This window comes from Topomyia yanbarensis, chromosome 2 (assembly GCF_030247195.1).
Source record: "Topomyia yanbarensis strain Yona2022 chromosome 2, ASM3024719v1, whole genome shotgun sequence".
In the NCBI taxonomy this organism is placed as follows: Eukaryota; Metazoa; Arthropoda; class Insecta; order Diptera; family Culicidae; genus Topomyia; species Topomyia yanbarensis.
The window spans coordinates 453,334,874-453,358,733 of record NC_080671.1 but is presented as its reverse complement, the minus strand read 5'-3'; the positions used below and the strand labels follow the sequence as shown (position 1 = coordinate 453,358,733).

Here is a 23,860-nt window from a genome sequence, read left to right as displayed (position 1 = left end):
CCGTACGTACATTGTTGGCGGTTCTGCAGGATCTGTATGTCCAGCAAATGGATGTTCGTACCGCCTTTTTCAACGGAAATTTATGCGCCTAACTTCAGGATTTGAGAGGTAGCGTGTGTAAATTGAACAAATCATTGTACGGTCTTCAGCAGGCACCCCGAAGCGAACGCTTTAATAAGTTAATGTTGAAACTTTGATTCAGGACCTCGCAATTCACTCTCCGTACCTTCGCGCTCTACTAAAACGAATCGGCATGCAAGACTGCCAACCAATGTCGACTCCTTTGGAAGTTAGCCTGAAATTGAAACGAAACGAATCGGAAACGGTAACGCAGCATCCATATCGTGGGCTTGCTGGATACCTGACTTATCTAATGTTATTATCTGGCCCTGACATCAGTTCCGCCGTGAACTATCCTAGTAAAGTTCAGCCGGAAATGAACTGGAATTCGAGCTGGAACCAGCCAGAATTCCGGTTCATTTCCGACTGAGCTTAACTGGGTTCCAGAGTAGATCAACGGACACTCACTGGACGCATTTGTAACGTGTGTTTCGCTATTTCCAGGCCACACAGGACTTGAGCTTTGTGTATCGGCGCAATGTAAATGCGGAGCTTCTGGTTGGTTACGCCGACGCCGACTGGAGAAGCGATATCATATCAACGACCGTAAATCAAATTCTGGAGGCATGGAAACTTGGTACTGTGGACTACAAGAAGGCAAACTACCGTCTCTCTTTCGTCGACTGAAGCAGAGTACGTATCATTGAGCCAAGCAGCGTGCGATGTGATATATCTCAGGAATATTCTAGGAGACCTCGGAACCGATATCAATTCTCCTACAACGCTATTCGAGGGCAATCAATCATGTATCCACATTGCTAGTGAACCACGTGATCAAAAAGAGGTTGAAGCATTTGGATATACGTTACCACTTTATCCGTGAGTGTATCCAGAACGGTCACGTCAAAGTGAAATATGTACCGACGCAGAAGCAGATTGCGGCTGTGTTCACTAAAAGCCTGTCTGCCTGTCATTTTAATGTTCACAGCATGTTATTTAATGTTCTTTGTGCATTGGCTGCATTCGATTTCGTGTTTTAAGTAGTTGGATTTAAAAATATACGCATTTGCAGAAATGGCGAGTTCTCACACACAAATTCTACTTGATTTAAACAAAATTATGCTGAAATCGAATAACGAGCAGAACTGTGTCAAACTTGCAAATATTATACATAGTTCCCTCGTGGCTTGACCAGGGACTAGGGACATTTCAAAGGCTGGCCATCTGCCAGCCAGTAACAGTTTTGTGTTTCGTTTTTTTGTGATTTGGCCTTTTGTACCGCCCCCATCCACAGTCAAAAAAATTGTTACAGCAAAATCTTTGGTGATTACACCAAAACGTGATAGTAAATAGAAACCTAACTTGTACATTGAATGTGAGATAAAGAAACGTGCAAACCTAGTTGTATACTGTTTGGAAATTTGTCCAAATTTGAAGCGGTGTACTCCAAAATCAAAATCATATTTAAACGAGAGCTGTGTGGACAATTTTTTGGCCCTGTTTTACTTTTTTTTAACTAAGTTGCCTTACAGTACATGGTTAATTGAAATTTATTAAATCTGATAACAGCTTGAGATGTGAACTACTAACGCCTTCTTTGAAGGTTTTTTTTACATTTGCCATTAGTAAAATTCGTTAGATGGACGGAGGGTGTGGCCCAACAAGCGAATCATGACTAAAGATGAATTTTTCTTAAGTTTTTCTATGTAGTCTTCCGCAGCGCTGTGTCTGATAACATGATTGGCACGTAGAGATCTGAACTTGATATGTACATAATGTTCTCTTCGATCTACTTTAATCTCGTATTTGGTATTGTAGGAAAGGTAAAGGACACACGAACAAACCTAAGAAATGTCGACATTATGCTATGCATATTTCTGCATAGTTTTTGCAATGAACTCCGCTGCTACCTTAATGTTCCACTGCTCCCTTAAAAAAATTCCACACCGCGAGCGGAAGGACGGGCACGGCAATATTTAAAATCAACAACAACTGAGGCTCTTTTTAAGGCAAGTAATGTGACTTAGAAAACATGTGTATTATCTAGTGGCTACTCATTGGGTATGCAATCTTAGAAACTATCCATCAGAAAATAGGGAATGAATGAATAGAACGGTGAGAAAGAAATACAGCGAAAATTCACCTTTTCATTGGACACACCTCATAACTAAAGAACTTCGATGACGTCATCGAAAATTCCCAACAGTATCGTGATCACCATTACAGTCCCAATACCTAATAATAGGACTCATCAACCCCAATATCTCCTATAAGCGATTATCACCACTCGTCGCAGACGCCATATGCCTCTAGTTATCTATTTTTAGCTTCCGTGGACAAGTTAAGGCTTGAGATATATTTATCACATTATCACCGTCTCCAAATATCTATGCATTCATCATCAAAGTAAAAATAGATTGATAGGTACACAAAACATGGAATCGAGAATATTGAACCCGATTAAATGTCGTTACTATATAAAAAATTAAACCTGAAGTTCGAAGCTAGCTTCTCGCCAAAACAAAACAAAATAGCTGCAATCAATTCAATTGACTTCATTTTCCCTTTCAATCTATTTTTTAATGCCCTTTACCTCCAGGACCTGATTGAAGTTATGCGCTGATAACATTTTAGGGTAACTATTACCTAAACTATCCTAAACTATCTGCGTCCATTCAATCATCCATCAGGACATATTAATTAGAGCAACGTCTGATATCTTAAATAGCTTTAACTGGATTTGATTTTACGTTTCGCTCTGGTCACGATTTCCAAGAAAGTTGCATTTCTTGGAAATGAAACAAATGGGATTTTCGATTGATGTGCACCAGTGTAGTGGAGTGCAATTTCTAGCGGAAGTGTCAATGGAACATACCCAGTTTTTTGCACTTCTGCTGGAAAGTGCAAAAATGGTGCAGTTCCAGTGCACTTCACTCGCCGGTGTCAATCAATCGAAAATCCTAAAAGATTCTGATACCGATTTGATCGAAATTAATTGATTGTTGATCAAGTGGTCGATACAGTAGTTTGTCACCCTGACTTATAGAATTAATAAGGGATCTTCTACCCTACTTATAAATGATAGACAAAAATAAATTTGTATCAGCATCCCCTGCCGTGATTGGTTTTTGCTGTTCAGCAATTCCATGATTCATGATTATTAACTTTTGAGGGTAACGTTTGCTTGCACCTCCTACATCACAAGCTCGACTGATTAATACTCATCGATTGCGCAGATTTCGGAAAACTTGTGAAGGGAGTAATGCCAACTGTCGACTATGAATGACTCATTATGAATTAATATGGGAAATATCTTAAAGTTTCTTACAAACTTTATCATGCCCAGACTATCGGATGTGGGTCTTGTTCGACTCTATGGCCTGTAACCAGTAGAAAAACTCTAGGAAAGGAAACTGCGAAGACTCCATTGTAGTTGGTTTGGATTCGGGTCAAAAAGGAAACCAATCGAACAACTTCCTATCGTTATAGCATTGGACGTGTTGCCTTATGCCGTTTTCGAATGAGAACCTAGAAACTAACCCAGGTTAGTTGCTTCAAACAAACGTTTTTAATGAAACTGCTTTGGGTTATCGTAGAACAGCGGTGGTGTGAGCGAACCCGAAATATATTTCAGATTAGAGCCCAACCCAGTTTTCAGTTCAGTGGCGCATAACCTAGGTTCGAAACTGGCTTCAAACAAACGGTTCGACAGCAGTTAAGTCCGAAACTGAGTTAATTTCTGTCTCAAGCAAAAACGACATTATAATGCCGGGCATATGTTTCCAGAAATGCTGTTTTCTCTTCACAGTTCTCTTTCTAGAGTTTTTCTAGTAACCATTAGTCTAGTTTCTTCCAAGTTCATAATCATGTGCACAAATGGGGTGAAACCATTTTACATACTGTTAGACTCGTTAATTATTGAAATCATGCTCCAATTTCGCTCACAGAACCATGGATGGTTCTCGAACTTGTTAGGGTTACTGTGTCCTAATTCATCTTAGCCCCTTTATTCATCTCTAAACGCATTAGCGAGAGCAGTATCTGATATCGTTTTGAATAAAAGGATATTATTGCAAGAGTTACTTAACGCGCAAACCATTCCAACGTAATCGCTGTTTCAATCAGTTCAACTGTCGCCATATCCAGGCAAATACAGCAGGGTAACCAGTGTCCTTCTCTAGGAAACCGTGGTTGTGTCCTGAAGAGATTAAGATGACCATGAACAAGAACGACTAGGAGGCAGTCTAATCGAGATATTTGAGAGCAAGAATGTATTAATTTAAATGTTAAACAAACCTAATATTTTAAAACTTGATTATTGCAGTTTTTTACAGAATGTGGAATTGGTCTATGCGAGCTGCTAACAATATCGACTGAGGTCGTGAAAATATCGTTGCATTCGACGAAAGCGTGCTGAGACTGTCCCGTGTTATACAAAATTATTGAATCTGATAGGAAGAGTACCGTGATTGAATTCGTAAATATAATATACGAATTTCATTTCAACTTTTCGTGTTTGTAGAAAGGTCATCATAGCAAGGCGAATCCTCCGGGAGAAGCGTCAACTTATCAGGTAAAGTAAATAGTGATTTTTTAAAAGAAAGTTGTCCAGTCAACAAAGAGCTCGATGCTGATTCCAACATAACTAACCCTAAAACTTGCAAAGAATCCAAGAAAAAAAATCAGACGAGTTCAAATGAGAAGAGGCACAGGGCTCTCAACACGACGCAATCGATTAATGAAAAGGAAAAAAAAGTATGATACAATACGAAATGCAAGCGAACAGCCACCTCTAAATTGAATCCGATGTGCGAAACTGTTTCCTGTAAAAAAAAAAACAGGTAGACCGTACCGACTCGAGGCTGAGATTTGTGATGTTGAACAGTCCTTGGATCCACTGGGAACTCTTCTGGGACCAGATTATCATGTTCAAAAATATGTATACAAATATGATTCATCATGTACAATATTATGTATTCGAGAGATATACATGAGAGATCGAGGATAGCCGGTACATCTCGTACTGGTACGAGACCGAAGGGATTCGTTTAACAGAGATCTGGCGCTAGATCATCACGCGCACGACCAGACAACATGTTTAACGTCGCGATAACCGTCCCCACAAGCATTGATACCACTATCCACGATCCTAATACGCCGTAGATTCACATTCAACGAACGTAGATTGGACATGACACGAGAATCATCCGAATGAAGTCGCGACCATTGTCCATCCCCTTGAACGAAGGTTTGCTGATACCTTTGGGAATCCTAAACTTGAATTGTCCACCGAAATTTGCCAAATATTGAGCGTCCTCTGACAAGAAATACTGAGAAACTACGCTATGCGATCTGTCATAAATATCATCTTCTAATGTCTAGGTGTCCGCCTTCTCATTACCATTCTAATGTGAGTGTCCGCCTTTTCATGAATTGAATTTTCAGATAAAGCACTCAGGAACTTTCATGTTTATATCCTCCATCGAAAGGAGAGGCTTCTTGGAACTATCACGATGTGGGCATGGTCGTTGATAGGTAAATATAACACCATCAGTTTTGTTGAGAGAATGCTTGCAGTACAGCCTCTTTCATGTTTGCCCTCACCACTACTGTCACAATATTCTAATGAAGCGCCTATGCCTAGCTCTCATTATCTGACAAATGTTACAGTGATATGCGCCGTATAATGCTTAGCGCAAGCATCTTTGCAGTCAGATAAATGTGTGTGTGTGTGTTTAATGAACAAATATTACGTTTATATACAGTATTATCATTTCATCGTGAAACGTCTATTCTTAAAATGCTGCTGCTGCCGAAAACCAATTCTTGATTCCGTGTATTCCAATCAAAGTTTGAATCATTGTTTTTGATACATCCTCTAAATGATAGCAATTTGGCGTCAGTTACTGACGAGTGGAACACAAAACATTAAAATCCAACTTTTCATTGTTTCTCATCGGCATAAACAGAACTTCTGCCCGGACGGGACATTACGATTGACCAGTCGTTCGATTGAGACACAATGTGTGTTTCCGTTTTAAGGGTGTATCGTCAAGCCGGTGCTAATATATTCTGACGATAAGTTAGTGTCGGTTTCTGATGAGACGAAGTCGAAACGCACCCATGACTCTGGCACTGGTCATCTCGTTAATCCGTCGACGAACCGGTACCAATTACCGCGTTTTTCAGCTTTCATCAAGTTTTTCATTAGCGTTTCTAACGTCGCATATGTTCGGAAAAATTCGAGTGATCCGACGTTCAAAAAAACCTTAAAGGACATTTTAGAGTCCACGGTTATTCGCACCGGGAACTCGGTTCGTCGTGTCGAGAATCAAGCCAGCTAAAACCTTGTACGCTTCAGCCGGAGGAATTTCTTAGTTTGATTCGATTGTTTCAGATATAACGGACGTGTATGTCTTACAATCAATGAAGCAAGGTCGAGCTAAATCCAGCACGTTTGGCCGCACTGCTTGAGTAGGAATTCGTATCATTTCTACCGTATTCATGATGGTCATATTGAAATTATCACAAATATGCAGTAAGATTGATCGGCTATCGTCGGTAAAGACAACCCCATGGTATACCGTGGGAACAGTAGGAGGACTTTTCATGATTATCTTCGGATTCTCCACACCGTGCCTTGTTTCCACAGTAGAATGCTGTAGGCCCAATTGTTTACAACGACGGAAATTCATGACCAGCGACACAAAAAAGCGAACAGATAGACGAGCTCCGTTCAAAAGAACAAATTTTAGAAGAGTAGTTCGGGCGATAGGCTCGAAATGCGGCTGATGGAAAAATTTTTTTTTCTTATACTCCTCGATTTTTGCTGAAAGCAAACCAGAATTTTCACTGACCGAAGAAAAGGGTTCTTGAATGAGGCAACTTCGCATTTAAGGCCCCTGCCGGAGACTACACCATCAATCTCTACTTCCCGGGCTGGTACGTATACGAGATACTTCTACATACATGACCGAGTGTCGTTCAGTTAGATCACGCATATATCGATGCTACTAAATGGTTTAGCTTTTGTCCGGAAGTAGGCCATCCAGGAGCTGGTTGTATTAGATGGATATAATTTATATCGAAAAGGAGACTTCTCGGCATTAATTTTGCCATCGGAGAAATATTCAAATCGACCATTAACCACCATTGAGCCTGAGGGAATGTCGGCCGTTGGAAAAGGTCCACTATCCGACGCTATCGTGCGGGTTTCGATACCCGCGAAAAGAAGATTGTACCGAAGGAAACGGAAAATTAATGCAACGAACTTTAAAAGAATGGAGTAATGGGTACTTAGTTGTGGAACATTTGTAGAGCATCAGTAATCAACAAACACATTTTCACTGAGCCCTCGGTCATAAAACCCGTTAGCAATGTGTGTTTCCAAATAACCACCAGCTGTTATCCAGGATTTTCCATTTTCACTTACACACGTCATATCTGAACTTTCATCACTACCGGTAGAAATTACTTCGAATCTTACGTCACCCACTCAGGAAAAACAAATGTTCCTCAGGCCCTGTTCGGATCCGTACCAGATATGGACCATTGTTCGTAGATCGCATTACGTTGTGACTGGAGTGATTGCTCTTTTTTATTTTGGTTCTTGGCCGGGGAACAGGTGCAGCGACGCTTGTGCGTCCCGGAATAAGGCATCCATCTTTTAGGGCTACCTGGACGACGAGGGGTGTTAACTAGTTCCGATGTGAGTACAGCGTCGGCACTGGCGAGGCCTCAGCTGCTCCAAGAGCTGCAAGATGGCGTACGCACTAGAGGGGTCTCGGCTGTCCTGAAATAAAATCGATCAGTTCTATATTTAGATCTCTCCCCATCTCGGTGGGAGCTTCAGTTTCAACAAATTGGGTTACAAGAAAATCTGTGAACGACAATAGAATTGCACAATTTCTAAGACGTAAAGCTACATATGATAACTTGAAGAGAGATCGAAGTGCTAACTTCTGGATATAAGTTCTGAATTTGGCATTAACCAGTATATTTGGTTTAGAATGTCAGTTAATATGGGAATGTGATAATCGAATTGAAGACCTTTCATATTAAATATCCTTTTAATTTTTGTATGTATATTCTCTTAAATTTACACTTTTGATATTCTTTAAGGCATTTATCCTAACTAACGAATTAAGTCTTAAGGCTCACATGCCGCACTTTTCAAGCACTTTCTAGATCAGCTACTTAGTTGAGTTCTATAAATTATTTAATATAGGACAATCAGCAGTCTTTTATCTCGAACTCTACTACGAAAGAAATAAGTAATTATAGCTCAATAAATTACAACGATGAGACACAGACGACATGACAATGAGAAGGACACTTGCACATGAATAAATAATGTTCGCGCACGATATCGCACGTCGACGCCTATTCTAGTGGATTAAGTGGAGTTTGCACTTTCGAATGCACCGATTTGCGGTAGATAAATGACGGCTTAGTTCTGTATGCCGTAGTACACATACGCCCTGCACCAGTCCATCGTTTCGTCCTCATTGCTGCAGCACATCGGAAACACGAGAGATGATTTGGTCACCTTGGAACAGCGTTGGCACAGTTCGTTGACATCTTCCTATTTGTAGGAGGAAAACAATCCATGAACCTATTTATCAAGATCGGCACATTGCGCTACTTACGTCTTCATAGCAACGCTTGACGCGTAAATAGTTCTCATCGTAGTAGTCACCGTCCGATTGCTCCTCTGCCGAGCGACGCTGGTGCTTGTGATGCGCAACGGAAGCTACCTTCACCGGATTACTGCGATCGACGGCCGACGTCGAAGCGTCTGAAGGTCTGGCGGAGACCCGCGTCGTTAGAGTGACTAGTAAACAGATCACCACCAATAATGCTAGCGGTCGGGCGGATCTGCTGCCGAACAGGTTGCCTCTGCACTGCGGCGGTAAGTGTTTGCTTCCGCGGCAGGCGCTTATCTGCAATGAAAAAAATAATACAGTGAAAAAAAATCCGAAACGAATGAAAATGAGATTAAAGCAATAAAAACAACTCCTTGGTAATTAATTTGGAATTGTTTGTTTATTCTGAGGAAAAGGTCGGATTCAAGTGGCACGGCGGCGGCAAGTTAAAACGCCTGTCGGGGGGAGGATACAATAACAAATTGGAGCGCGTGCCTTGGGACAGGTGGGAGCTTCGCGAGGATCCAGTTGTTACCATTTGCCGAGTACCCCAGCTGCACTAGGCATAATGATTATTTTCGAAAATCTTTAATGCATTATTGCGAGTTCATTAAGTTTTATTGGGGTCGTAAAATTGCTCGCGATAACTTTTTTTTTGGTATTACCGTGCAGCTGATGATGATTCGTCAGCTGTAATCATATGATTGTGTCCTGATGTTTGGCTGTACTTTGGCCTATAAGAGCGGGTGGATGAAGTTTTTTGACACGAGCCAATCCCATGGCCTATCGGTGTGGTGCGGCTAGCAACCTGTGCGTCCAGTTTTGTTCTACCAGCTCTAGCGTTGCTTCGAGAACTTTGTTGTGGTCGTTCGGAGGTGACTCAAAACAAAAACACCGGCAGCCTGACCCCTACCGTCCACGCAAGTCTAGTGCCGATAAGAGTGAAGACAAACTTGACACACTTTGCGATTTGCTTCTCGATTTACTGTGTGCGGGTAATTCGTTCAATCTGTGCTGTATCCAAGCAGGCCTTATTCTTTTTCTTTCGCCTATATAATGGTTCCCCGCAACTTCTGGACGCACACATTTTATTGCCCTTTATTTGAATTATCATCAATTGCATCATCACAATAATCTGACTTGTTTGGCCGTTTCTTCCTTGTACATAGACATTCGGACAGCAATCGTTTTAACCGACCGATGACTTTGGAAAATTCCTACCACGCGCTCCAGTCAGCTGTTGCTAATGTAACCGCCTCTTCGTCGAGTTTTTGTGGACCGTTGCTAAGTTAACTGTCAAAGAAGCTAACCCTTGTGGCGGATATCACCGTCAAGTTGTATCAATTATACCAACGTTTGAACGTTTTGCGTTTTCGTAGCTAATTAATTGAAAATTGTTATAAAGTTTTCGTATTGAGAAAACAAAATATTGATACAAAGTTTAGTCAACTTGGCTAGCATTAAATAATGACGCCGTAACTAACATTGAGTGCGCCGCTTGATTATAGTTGCGATAACGGCCAGTTCGATGCCTATGTTTAGAATTTAGTTTAGTGCAACAAACTAATCAAAATACACCCGGTTCTCATTTTGAGTAGGATTTTGCAGGAATTAATTCCAGTGAAAAACAATCGTATTAGGTTGAGAAACCGTGCTAAACTTTTTTTTTGGGAAATCGTATACAAAACAACCATTTAGTTTGGTCTAGTGTATGTAGCTATTAATACTACATTAAAGAAATTTGATGTAAGGCTTTTTCACTTATTTTTGAGAAAAAGTTTAAAAATTAATGAATATTGGAATACTAGGACAATAAAAATTACATAAAATATAAATTTTGTTGCTATCCATTTTTCTGTCTCTTGCATTTTCTCGAACGATACAGCGTCTTGCATTTTTGCAGATATATCTTAACGGTATCATTTCTTGCGGACAGCGAGACCTACTACTTATATGACGCATTTTATTGATAAACATTGAACTAGGTATCATCTATTGCTACAGACCTTATGAGGTAGCAAAGACAATCATCGTGAAATAGATAATAGACAATGACATTCATTTTATATTTTCTTGCTCAATCATTGTTGTGTTTCGTGGGAATAGAGAAACAGATAAAGGGGGGTGGGGTAGAGTAGTTGGTAAATCGATTGCCTTGTACGCAGCTCGCCTAGGTTCGATTCCCAACCCCGCACAATGGATTAAAGATTTTTCTAAAGAGATTTCTCTAACCAGAGAAAGAGGCGAAAAGTGATTTCTCTAACCCGAAAAACATAAGAGAAACGTACTAAATGATTACTTGATCCCATTCACTGAACGTTTTGAGAATGTTATTTAGTAGGACATTTTTTCAGTTTTTCAAGGTGAGCCTGTTTTTAAAATGAATTTTATTTCAACAAAAAATTCAAAACTTATCCTTAGTGAGGAACCAAACACCGTAACCGTAAACCTTTACGCGACATTTCCAGATATTTTTTGTGCACGGGACAGTATCCTCCTTCCAAACGAAGACTCAGGTGTAGTACAAATTGCATTTTCATTGATTCACTATCAGCGATTGAACCGGATTCGCCCGCTCATTTATTAATGAGAAACAAAGTAAGCGGCGCTTAAAATGCCGATCTCATCGTGACATGCCTGCTACTACTATACATACTACGCCGGTACGCGGATTACAGCGATAGCAAATCACGTGATGCCACAAAGTTCGCGCCCCATTTCATTCGTACATCGTAGAAATGTCACGATAAAAATAACACTCATCTGCAGTGGGCTGATAAGGGCAGGCCTTTCTATTTTGGTTTCCCGTTATCACGAGATCGTTCTCTGTTTTGGCGTGGTTATAGGTGGGAAGAACAATGCACAGTGGTCCAGATCGCTAATTTAGGAGGAATTTTTACTTTCTGACAAACCTGTATAATTTAGCCGTATCATGTCTTAGGATGAATTTGTGTACTTTAGAAGATGCTTCTTTTTATTGGAATAGTTATTAGGGTGGTTCTAATTTATCTAAAATACGAAAATAAACTTTTTACTGATGAAAGATAGAGCTCCACAGTCTTCCACAAAGTTGTAAAGTAACTTATTTTGAATAAATTTGTTGAACATATTAAAGCTCTATCTTTTTTAGTTTTTGTTATACAAGAAATTTAAAAAAAAAGATTAGGGTGTTCCTGAAAAAAACGTTTTTTTAGTATAACTTTCGTATCTTTTACTTTTTGTTAACACAACCTTTGAACAGCTTATTGAAAACTTCAAGCCGAGTATTTTTCTCCAAGACACCGAAGGTCTAACTTTTTTCTTTAAAAAGTTATGGACACTTTTCGTTAAAAAAAATAGCCTATTTCAAGGCTCAATATCGCTGATGCGGGCACCTAAAATTGAATTCTGTTTCCACCACATGAAAGACCATACTTATTAGTATATTTGAGCAAAAATTGGCGAATACGATATTTTTTTAAAATTTGCAATTTAGATTTAAAGTTTGTAGTTTTGCAGGTTCAACGCATTAAAGCATTTACACACATATCGTTGTATTATGAAAAAAGCCACTTTCAAATATCATTCTCTCATCGCAGCAAGCTTTGCATAAGTGAAACGACTGTCAAAAAAAAGGTTTCTGATTTTATTCGTTTTAAATAAAACTAGTAAATATGGATATTAGTCGAAGAGAGTTGGCGAATTTGCTTATTGCTGGTAAAAAGACAGATGAACTGCTTAAGTTCATTACAAGTAGTAATCCAAATGTAAAATTGAGACTTGTTAGTGCTCGGAAGAAAATAAAAATCTTCATGTTGGAATTTAGAAGGTTGTGGATTCGGAGTAAGCGCACGCAAATTCGGTTTGAGCTGGAAAATTTTGTGTGGCTTGAAGGAAAGCTAAGATTCGAAGTCGAAGGTAAAGGTAAAGGCCGAAAGAGGAAACCATTTTCCGAAATATGTCGCAGAGCCAAAATAAAAAGATTAGGAAAGTTGCGCGATAAGTATTCCACGGAAGAACTTGGTTTAGCGTCAGCCGTCAACGCTAATTCTACTGGTTTCCGTTTAGTTGGCAGACAAATCGAACGATTGTCGAAAAGTCCCGTCAGATCTACCGTAGAGAATTTAGGATCTATGGCTGTCCCGATTGCAGAAGCGTTTACTGCGGAGGAGGCACTTAGATTTATTTGTGAAAATGATTTTTCTAAGGCGCAGTACCAAAACATACGCAGCTCAGTTATGCAGAAGGGTTTGGACATTTATCCCGCGTATAATAAAATAGTAGAAGATAAGAAACTATGCTATCCGATCGGTTTGTACTATTCTCAAAGATTCGTCCCTGAATCAACAATTTTTTTCAGGAATTTCTGTTCAGCCTTCTTGTGCGTATGTTCCCCTTCAAGCTCTTGTTAACCATACCGTGGAACGACTCATCTCGTTTCTGAATATTGGAGTTCTACCACTGCATCCTGAGGATAATACGTTTGTTATCTTTAAGTGGGGCTGCGATGGAAGCAGCAACCATTCCCGGTAGGCAACATTATTTTTCTTCTAAACTTTGACTGACAGTCTCTTTTCCACTTGAACATAGATACAAGCAAATGTGCGTTGACGAAGATGAAAATGGAGAACTATTCGAGTATAACGATTCGCATATATTTGCTCTATCTATAGTACCTTTACGTGTAGTTAGTCGCCGGAAAGATGAGTCAAGAGATTGCATTCTTTGGAATAATGATTTTCCATCTTCAGTATCCCTGTGCCGACCAGTAAAATTAATTTTCAAGAAGGAAAATCCTGAACTAACAAAGGATGAAGTTGCCGCGATCAACAAGCAAATCGATGAATTAGTCCCGACTATAGTAAATGTTAATATGCGCAAGATTCCGATTAGTTCAAGCTTCATATTTTCCATGGTTGATACGAAGGTAGTGAATGACGTAACAGGCACACCGTCTCAAGCGTGTTATATATGCAAACGCTCCGGAAAGCGATTGAATGATCCTTTACTGGAAGCCAGCGATCCACCGGATAGTTTATATGTTTTTTCACCTTTACATGCATTAATACGAGCAATGGAGTTACTATTGAATATTGCTTACCGTTTAGCTCTAGCAAAACCGCGTTGGCGCGTAGGCAAAAATACCAGCGAGCTTAAGGAACGACAAATAAAAATTCGACAAGCGTTACGTGACCGTTTAGGTCTTCGTATTAGCGAACCTTTGCCAGGTGGCGGAAATTCTAACGATGGTAACACAGCTCGAAAATTTTTCAGAAACCGAGATGTCGTTGCAGAAGAAACCGGGTTGGACGAAATGTTGCTAGAACGTATGTATGTGCTATTAACAATCATCAACAGCAAATTGGGAATTAACGCGGATGCTTACCGGAGTTACGCCGAAGATACACGATTGCTTTATGTACGCCTGTATGGTTGGTACGCTCTCTCACCAACCGTGCATAAACTCCTGGTCCATAGAGGAAGCATTATTCAACATAACATGCTGCCAGTAGGTATGTGCAGTGAAGAAGTTCAAGAAACCAGGAATAAAAGTATTCGCAGATTCCGAGAATTCCACGCACGCAAATTCGATCGACTCGTCAATCTTGATGACGTTTTCAAGGTTTCATCAGATCCTATAATTTCTCTTAAATGTAAACGTCGAATTCAACGAGCACCGCTGGATATACCTGAAAATGCAATGCATCTACTTTTGAATTAATTGGCATTGAAAAAATTCTCCTTATATAAATCATAAATTGTTGTCATAGCCAAATTATTTTTAATGAACACATTCAGTATTGTTGATATGTAAGCAAAACAGAAAAGGAAATACAAAGGCTTTAGGCAATTTCTTTTATGTCGCTATGCGATAAAATTTAAAACTTTGGTTAGTAAATTTAAAATTACATGCTTAAAAAAAATAATATTTTCCAATTTTTGCTCAAATATACTTAAAAGTATGTTCTTTTCTATGGTTCAATCCGAACTAGGGTTACCACCTCTGGAGAGTCTGTGACCCGGAGATTTTCATTGGACTTTGGGGGGGGGACCGGAGGTTGGTAGATTTTGAGTGGAACTAGACGTAAATTGGCATCAAAACGATTGCTCGGCAGTTTAGAGCACTTTAATCGCTTTTTATTACTACGTTAGAGGAAAGCTGTAATTTTTTCTTATTTGAGAACGGTTTGGTCGGTTTAATCTGGTGTAGTATTTCACTTCCCCTACTAAATACCAAGAATATAAAAGCACCAGCTACTCTCGCTGTGCAGGATAAGTCGAACGAGCATTGCTCTCCTCCATAACTAACAGGAAAAGGAGAGCAAAGGAGACTGCGGCATCACATGGGAAGCACTATGTGGTGTCGGTTATTCATCACCAGAGGTCGGGGGTACAAAGAGGCAAAACTCACCCCCTAGCCAACAGTTATGGGTCGCTGCAGGAGTAGCAACAACAAGGGAAAAACTCGTTTGATGTTGACCTAGTAAGTTGGATTAGAACAAATCTGCTGTACCTTGGTGCAGCTGGTGATAAGCTCCACTAACAGTGAAGTGATTTGAAAAAATTGCAGCAAAATGACATTTTTACATCATTTTGAGAGACTTAGTGGGATGCTACATTTAAATTGTAGCATATAGCGAAATATTACTTTACTTAATTTGTAGTAAATTTGATGTTTTTCATATTCATTGCTTTGTGAAAGATAAGTCGGGCAAAATAAATCTGAACCAGAGTAATATTTAACTTAGACTTTTTAAATGTTTTGTAAAGAATCAATTAATTCCAAAAAATGAAATTATTCTTCTTTCACCAAACCCGGAGAAATTGATGTAAAACCCGGAGGTCCGGAGATCGCTCCCGAAAACCGGAGTCTCCGGGTCAAACCCGGAGGGGTGGCAACCCTAATCCGAACTTACTTTTATTTGCCCCAATCAGAGATAATGACATTTGAAAAAGGGCTATTTATGAGCGAAAAGTTTCCATAACTTTTGAAAGTATAAAGTTAGACTTTCAGAGTTATGAAAAAACGTGGATTGAAGTTTTCTAAAAGCTGTTCAAAGGTTGTTTTAACAAAATATAAAATTTCTTTCGAACATTAACAAGTCTCAATTTTACATTTGGATTACTACTTGTAATGAACTTAAGCAGTTCATCTGTCTTTTTACCAGCAATAAGCAAATTCGCCAACTCTCTTCGACTAATATCCATATTTACTAGTTTTATTTAAAACGAATAAAATCAGAAACCTTTTTTGACAGTCGTTTCACTTATGCAAAGCTTGCTGCGATGAGAGAATGATATTTGAAAGTGGCTTTTTTCATAATACAACGATATGTGTGTAAATGCTTTAATGCGTTGAACCTGCAAAACTACAAACTTTAAATCTAAATTGCAAATTTTAAAAAATATCGTATTCGCCAATTTTTGCTCAAATATACTAATAAGTATGGTCTTTCATGTGGTGGAAACAGAATTCAATTTTAGGTGCCCGCATCAGCGATATTGAGCCTTGAAATAGGCTATTTTTTTTAACGAAAAGTGTCCATAACTTTTTAAAGAAAAAAGTTAGACCTTCGGTGTCTTGGAGAAAAATACTCGGCTTGAAGTTTTCAATAAGCTGTTCAAAGGTTGTGTTAACAAAAAGTAAAAGATACGAAAGTTATACTAAAAAACGTTTTTTTCAGGAACACCCTAATCTTTTTTTTTAAATTTCTTGTATAACAAAAACTAAAAGAGATAGAGCTTTAATATGTTCAACAAATTTATTCAAAATAAGTTACTTTACAACTTTGTGGAAGACTGTGGAGCTCTATCTTTCATCAGTAAAAAGTTTATTTTCGTATTTTAGATAAATTAGAACCACCCTAATAACTATTCCAATAAAAAGAAGCATCTTCTAAAGTACACAAATTCATCCTAAGACATGATACGGCTAAATTATACAGGTTTGTCAGAAAGTAAAAATTCCTCCTAAATTAGCGATCTGGACCACTGTGCAATGTGACGTATGTGTAAGGCTTGCACGATGTTTCATCATCATGCTGGCCTAACGTGCCTGCCAGTAAATGCGTGATCATCAGATTGCACTGACTGATACGGCGATGTTGAATTGTTAGAATTCCGACGACTGGAAATGGTGCATCTTTACCGGTGAACATCCTGGTAGGACAGTTGAACTTGATAATTTGTAGTGTAGTTTTCTTTTAATATTGCATCAGATTTGTTCATTCCGATGATTGTAATCAGTGTGGTAGCCAAGACAATCATGACGTAAGTAACTTCCGCTAGTAATATAATCACTCTAACATCTTACTTTCAGAAATGCATCAGCAAAAGAAAATTATTCGACATGAAATATTTCGTTGAAAACTGAACCATTTGTAAATGTCAAAATGTTTAATGAATAATAAAGCTATTCACACGTCTGACAAGTGGCGGATCCGGGGAGGGTCCAGGGGGTCCGGACCCTCTCCGAAATTGTTTTATTTGCTGAAATTTTTTAAATGGGTTCAAATTTTATATTAGTTTCAAACTCAAAATCATTCCAAAAAAATTTGACCAGCAAAACTGATATTCATTAAATAAGATGATTACGTATTACAAATTATACAATTTTTATTTTAAAATTGAAAATTCGGACCCCTCCCGAATTTTTTTTCTGGATCCGCTTCTGCGTGTGACCAAACTGGAGAAAATTCACCCTTTGTTATTGATGAGACCCGGAGGATCAGGTTTCGGAAAATCGTTGAATGGCGTTGAATAATTCGAGCTCAATATTAAGTGAGCATCTGAGTAGTTGACCGAGGGATGTAATGTGCCGAGGAAAACAAACAATCTTGCGAATAGTGGGATGATTCGAGACGGTTCTTACTGTCACCTTCCAGAGAAAAGGATTAAAGCAGATGTAAAACCAACACTGGTAAGTCACTAATAATGCAATCCATTTCATAATTTTATTGAGACATATTTTTTTTCTTTGAATGTACAATGGATTTTTTCAACGAGCTTCCGGCGCTAGAGAAATTTAACAGTGATGATCGCATATTCTAGGTGAGAGATAAGGTACATGCAGCTTGAGTCTTACGACCAATTTCTACACTAGATGAGAACCGGTTTTCGCTCAAAACCAGTTTTCGGATTGCTGGTTACCTGTTAGCCGAAAACCGGTTTTCATCCAGTGAAGAAATTGGCCGGTAATGTCGATCGTTGGTCGGACTAAACATGTAGATGACAGTAGCGGAATTTTCCTTCAGATTCGTGTCCTTTCACGAAGAAGCTCAAAGGAACGTATAATTCCAGTAGTTGATTGGATGTTGAATTCCATCAAAATACCAAATATTTTTATCGGCTTAAAATGTGATTTAGGGTCTGAAAATGATATGTCAAAATGCGGAAGGCGACAATAATATATAAATATGCAAATTTTCAATTCTGCCACAACGCCTCGTATGTAAACCCGGAGCGCACTAAAATTTAACCGCGTTTTTCTCGACACTTGAGCTAGCCTGGAATGTAAATCGAACAAATAATTTTTGATCGTTCTGTTATTGTCACACTGTATTAAAAATTACTTTCTCCAGCGACATACGTAGGATTTTACTCTTTGCGATTTTTTTAAAACGCAATTTTGTGTCGATTTTTAACATTTTTTCCAACATTTCTCAATTAAAAAATGTGCACATTGCGAAAAATCCTACGTACATTGCTTGTTACTGTTCTAATGAAAAAAATGTTTTTTTTTTCTTGGTAAAAAGTTACAGGAGAGAAATTTCCGGTTATGGACCCCTTAAAAAAAAAAAATTGCCGGCGGCAAAATGCTGCACAGCCGCCATCTTGCGATGAAATTACTTGAAAACATTTTTGGATCAGGGATAAAAAACGAACAACATTGTTTATGAATGGCCCCCAAACAAAGAATGTTCCATAACGAATATCACGTAACATCCACTAAGGAGCAAATTGTTTCAAACAAAAGAGATTATAGAGTCGGTGAATACATGGAGACAGTAGCGCTTAGCTCCCTCTAGTAGCTATAATCTCTTTTGTCAAAACTAGTTTTTCTCCACTAAGGAGCAAATTGTTTCAAACCACAATTTTCTCCTCTTCTCTCATGTCACTAAGTAAGGGTCAGATTCTGATGAAACGAAGTCGAAACGCAAATTCCATAATTGATTTAGTTATAGGTTGTGTGAACTTTACGCGCAAGTGTGGTTTTAAACAATTTTCTGCTTAGTGGAGAAAAATAGTTTTTATCTAGATTGTTCTCCACCAAGGAGAAATATAGCATAATGCATATTGCATTGACTTGCTAAGCCCTACCAAGTTTCTATTTTATTAATTATCATCAGCTTATTCAGAACTCCTTTTTTTGCGGCACATCACGCAGGACTAGGTGTTTGCTCAGAAACGCCAATAGTGTGTTCGTTTCTGGAGCCAGCGTCAGGGGTTAGGGGTTCTAAGTTGAATGAGTAAGACGAATCTTTTGACCGCGAATTCCATATCAACATTTGAATAGGGCTAATAAGATTTGTAAACAAACTTTTGTTTTGCTGATTTCTCCTAATTTGTTATCATTTCAACACAGAAAACATTTGAAAATGATTCTACCAAGGGTAAAGATGTTGATTCATGTGTATTTTTCATGAAATTCAACTCGGTGGCGGAATAATGAGCGAAATAAGTTTGTTTACAAAAGTCTCATTCGCCCTTTTGAAGAATTACTATTGAATTGTTTTAGAAGACTACATGTTTCAGTGGTGAAAGTTTTGTCTCGATATGGATTCTTTTAAAAAGTTGTGCTATATGGAAGACGATAAAATAAATTTATCATGTAAACCCACGCTGATAACCCGCTGTAGTCGGAGTTGTTCTCAAACGAATCTGCAATCGCAAGAGTGTTATTCGGAAGCTTCAAAACAAACGTCATGCTGAAACATTAAATCAGCAGCTGAATTGGAAAATCCCAAGTAACTATGGATGTTTTATAGCACGCTACAAGTGCAATCTAAGTTTTATGAATGGCTATAAAACTACCATAAATCTTCAATTGTTACTAGGGATGTCAAGGTCGATTAAGGAATCCCAGGTCTCTCGGATCATAATGTAGACAAAAAAAAGGTTGCCAGTCATAATATCGTCCGAAGGATCTGTCTACGGTAAGTTACTGTTCACATTTGCTAATTTTGACTTGAGTCATGTTTTTTCCTTTTACTTCAAGGTTTTAGAATGACGGACGGAAATAGACAGAGAAAGAATGATCGAAACGGTTAAAAAGATAAAGGCGTAAATTCACGACTGAGAAAAAGATATACCCTTGAGCAGGATCGAATCTGCGATCTACCAGTTTCTTGTTGGATGAGTTAATCACTCTACCATCGAGAAATTGTATTGACGTCATCACAATTCTCGATAAGTTTTGTGATCACCGCTAGAACCCAATACCTACTAATGTCTCCTATAACTGATCGTCAGCGCCCCGCTCTTTTCGATCGGCCATAACTCTCACGTTGATTAGTTATAGTTTTCGTGTACAAGTTCAGGCTTGAGACATTATTATCATTGATTTCCTCTTTTTGTAAGTCACATACTCCTCTGTGCATCGGTCAAAAACGAAGGTATCACAAAAATGGGACCGGAATTGTACCATATTAAAATGTGCTTAAGTTTTATATGGGAATTACATACATGTATTTTTTCATACTGATTTCCTCTCATTAGATAGTTTGAACGTAGGTTACTTTTCATTCCATCCCTCCAAGTAATCGAACAGAACGATGAAGCAGAATCTAGTATCCATAATACACCCAGGAAGTTGTACGATCGGGTCCTCACAAAGTACAGAGGCAGCCTTCTCATGGTCGACGGAACCTATGCCAAGATGGATTTTACACAGGTTCCCGGACATAAATTCGCCGATAAATTCACCCTGAAACTGATGAACTGGCAAGCAATTTGCAGTTTTGGACTCAAAACAAAGCTTTTTATCACCAACAAACACAGTCGGGAAATATTACATGACAATAAAGTGGATTTTGTCGACAAGTTTATCCAAATCCATCCAAATGCCAGCAATTTTGCCGGATTGGAAAGTATTGGATAATTATCAGGCAGAATTAAAAGAAAACCTAAAAAGAAACGCAGGACGCCAAATAGTGTCTTCTTACTACACCATCTTAACGTACGATCCACACCAGGTATTGCAAAAATTGTTTAAATTCTCAAAGTCTCTTCTTCTCAATTGTTGATAAAAAAAACTATGGAATTTTCCCAAATTTTCATTGCGAGATGTTGAATATTGAGTGAAGGACAGTGAATCTTGGGAGGCACTATGAAAAAAACACGGTGTTCATAATCTGGTGAATCAATCGTTTTGAAATTTTGCGCAGTTCCTTTTCATATCTTTCCCCGAGAAACTACTACTACATTTTTTTAACCGAATATCGCATTTTGACTTTGCCGCGAAAAATACAAAAATCGTAAAAAAGAAAAAAACTCCCATCGTTACTTGTGCAATTATATGGACAATAACTGTACAAAATTTCAAAATTGGTCCTGTAGATTTTAAGCTATGATGAACTCCGCAAAACAAATATTTGTTCGAGGGGCATATGGTGACTCACTATCATTCGCTCAATTTTCAGTATTTTACAATAAAAGTTTGAGAAAATATTGTTATATGGACTTCAATGTGTCTCTTACCGAATTAATTTAAGCATCACTTAGGTATTCCATATTGATGACTCTGTTCGAGACAGGCTGGCTCATGTATCGGAACTAATATATATTCGTTAACTATTCACTTTAACAAATTTTTCGATAATATACTATTATAGTACAGCTGGTGATTAAAAATAAAAACTATTTAACTTGGATTCTCAAATTTCAAATTATTCCTTGATAGTGGATTCAGTAATTTTTAAAGAAAATCAATGAGAACTTCAAACTATTTTACTCCTAAAAAGTCATTTAATACTGTCAACTAAAAGATATTACGTTTATAATGCATAATTAGGTGGAAATGCATTCCAATGGACTTTCGAGATTAAGGATATCTAGCATGTTTTTCGAGGTATAAGTTTCTTGAAATTAGGGTTATATCAATAAATAAATTATATAGAAACGAAAAGGTACAAAAATAAAATTAAATAAAATAATAATAAATAATAAAAATAAAATAAATGGTTAGGTTTATAATTCGATTTTTGGAGGCTATCGACAAAAACACAAACTTTTGATTACTTCAGTTATTTGCAAGATTTCCCAGTTTTCTAATGGAACTAAAAGATCGAAATTATACTTTTCTATTTAAAGACTGTTCAGAAAACAAACGAATAACAGCAAAAGTTCATTAACTTAGTATCACTTGAGATTTGATCTATATGTAGGGGGAAGTTTTCCGTCACTGAAGGGGTTCTTAATGATGGTTTGGTTCATCATTAGGAATCTCTTATATAATTCAGGTATACCTCAGTTTTTATTGAAACACTAGTTCAATCACTAGTAATTTACATTAATGGTAGTTAAAAATATCTCATAGGCAAAAAGCCTTGAAAATATCCCACCATGATGAAGTAAATCGATTGAAGCTTATAATGTGCATCTTCCAGATATCAATTCAAATTTGGGGATTAAAAAGTAAATTATAGTAAGAAAGCAATAGAAATTTGATGAGAAATAACTAGAATAGTAACATTTGTACCATCCGTAGTGTTACGAAAAAATGATGAAGAATGGATCGAAAATTTTAAGAGCCTATCTGTTGGTCCGTAGAAAAGACAGAAATTCTTATAATAATTTCCAAGAGGATATCATTTTTCTAAAACAAATGCCATTGAAATTTGCGACCTACTGGTATTTATATACATATAACAAAACTATTCAAGGACATTTAAAAAAAATCATCATTCAGTGCAAACATTCACCAAAGATTTTATGTAATTCCAGAAAAATTGATATAAATAGACTAAAATTTAAAAAAAACTATGCTACCCGTGATCGCATAGTTGTCCCGTTTTCTATTGGATTTCCTATCTTTATGGGACTGATATGCGATCATGGGCAGTATGAATGTAACGAAAGGCAATCGTACCCTTTTTAATTATGAACTCTGACCTAAACTCCGCAGCTTCCCAAAAAAATCTAGACAAATCAAATTTCATCGATTAGGCTATTGTTTGGACTCTAGCGAATGATTAGTATTCTATTTCTGAATACATCGCAAACAATTTTTTTAAACCTAAGCGAAAGTAAGACGACATTGTTTCGTGCTGTCATACAACGAGATAACGGGAGACATTTTCTCCCGGACTTTTCAAATTTGTCACTCGATACCAGACGGATACTAATATAACGGATATGGTATTGTGTTCAAAACATGCGTCTCCACCACCGTTCAAAACAATGGAAGCGCGTGGTCTCCAATGCAATCACTATTCAGAAGCCTTTAGAAGTATTGACAAATGGGTATGGTTCAATCCAACAAAATCACTTAATAATTCACTAATTCGAACAATGGTAGATAACTTCAAGTTACACCGTACCTTGTATCCTTGTTTCATTGATAAGCTTCGAAAACTAGCACCGATGTTTGTTGAATAAATAAAATATTGTTGCACACTTTCTCCGAAAAATCCTTTCGATTCCGACACCATATAACCACACAATCAGATTGACGTTTCACGGGATCGCGAAATACTTGTAAGCTTGTTTGTCCGTTCCTTGCACGATAACTAGCGCTACTGACCCATTCTGACCGGCCGTCATCTTTTATATTAAACGGCAAAAGTTTCCACGCTGGTACCGAATTCACATGACTTCATCGTCGCAAGTTCCGGCCAGCTTCAAGGTGGCGCCAATACTCAAACTTGCGCTACGTGCAGTTTCCTTTCAGCCGACCGTCGCGTGGGCAAATCGGCAACGGTGATAGAGCCGAGTGTTGTGATTGGTTCGCATGCCGCTTCGCGAAGACGCGCAATCGTGTTGGATCGCGATTTCCCCCCTATCGCGAAGGACGGGATGGGATGGTCCCGATTGCTCGACAACGGCGCATACTTTGCACAGTGACCAGTCGCACCTGGGTTGATGGCTGCGATCAACCAGCGCAGTCGAGCTCGATGCGCTTAGCGGCAATTCAAGAAACTTCGTTGAGAGTGATTTTTATTTTGATGAATTATCTT

General features: G+C 38.3%; 1 protein-coding gene across 1 annotated transcript; it reads right to left on the bottom strand.

Moving 5' to 3' along the window:
* Positions 1–8,147: 8,147 nt before the first annotated feature.
* On the bottom strand, positions 8,148–23,402 carry LOC131685843 (uncharacterized). Its single transcript, XM_058969831.1, has 3 exons — positions 23,225–23,402; positions 8,709–9,002; positions 8,148–8,644 (listed from the first exon to the last, which is right to left on the bottom strand). Exons 1-3 carry the CDS (start codon positions 23,333–23,335, stop codon positions 8,510–8,512), a joined length of 540 nt encoding a protein of 179 aa, XP_058825814.1. The 5' UTR covers positions 23,336–23,402; the 3' UTR covers positions 8,148–8,509.
* Positions 23,403–23,860: the final 458 nt, after the last annotated feature.

Bases quoted from the DNA above. Each gene is read 5' to 3' on its own strand.
- LOC131685843 (XM_058969831.1), bottom strand. From the start codon at position 23,335: ATGGTGTCGGAATCGAAAGGATTTTTCGGAGAAAGTGTGCAACAATAT. The intron at 9,003-23,224 runs GTACGGTGTAAC...TTTTCATTGCAG, and splicing joins CAATGAAACAAGGATACAAG to ATAAGCGCCTGCCGCGGAAG. The intron at 8,645-8,708 runs GTAAGTAGCGCA...TCCTACAAATAG, and splicing joins TCAAGCGTTGCTATGAAGAC to GAAGATGTCAACGAACTGTG.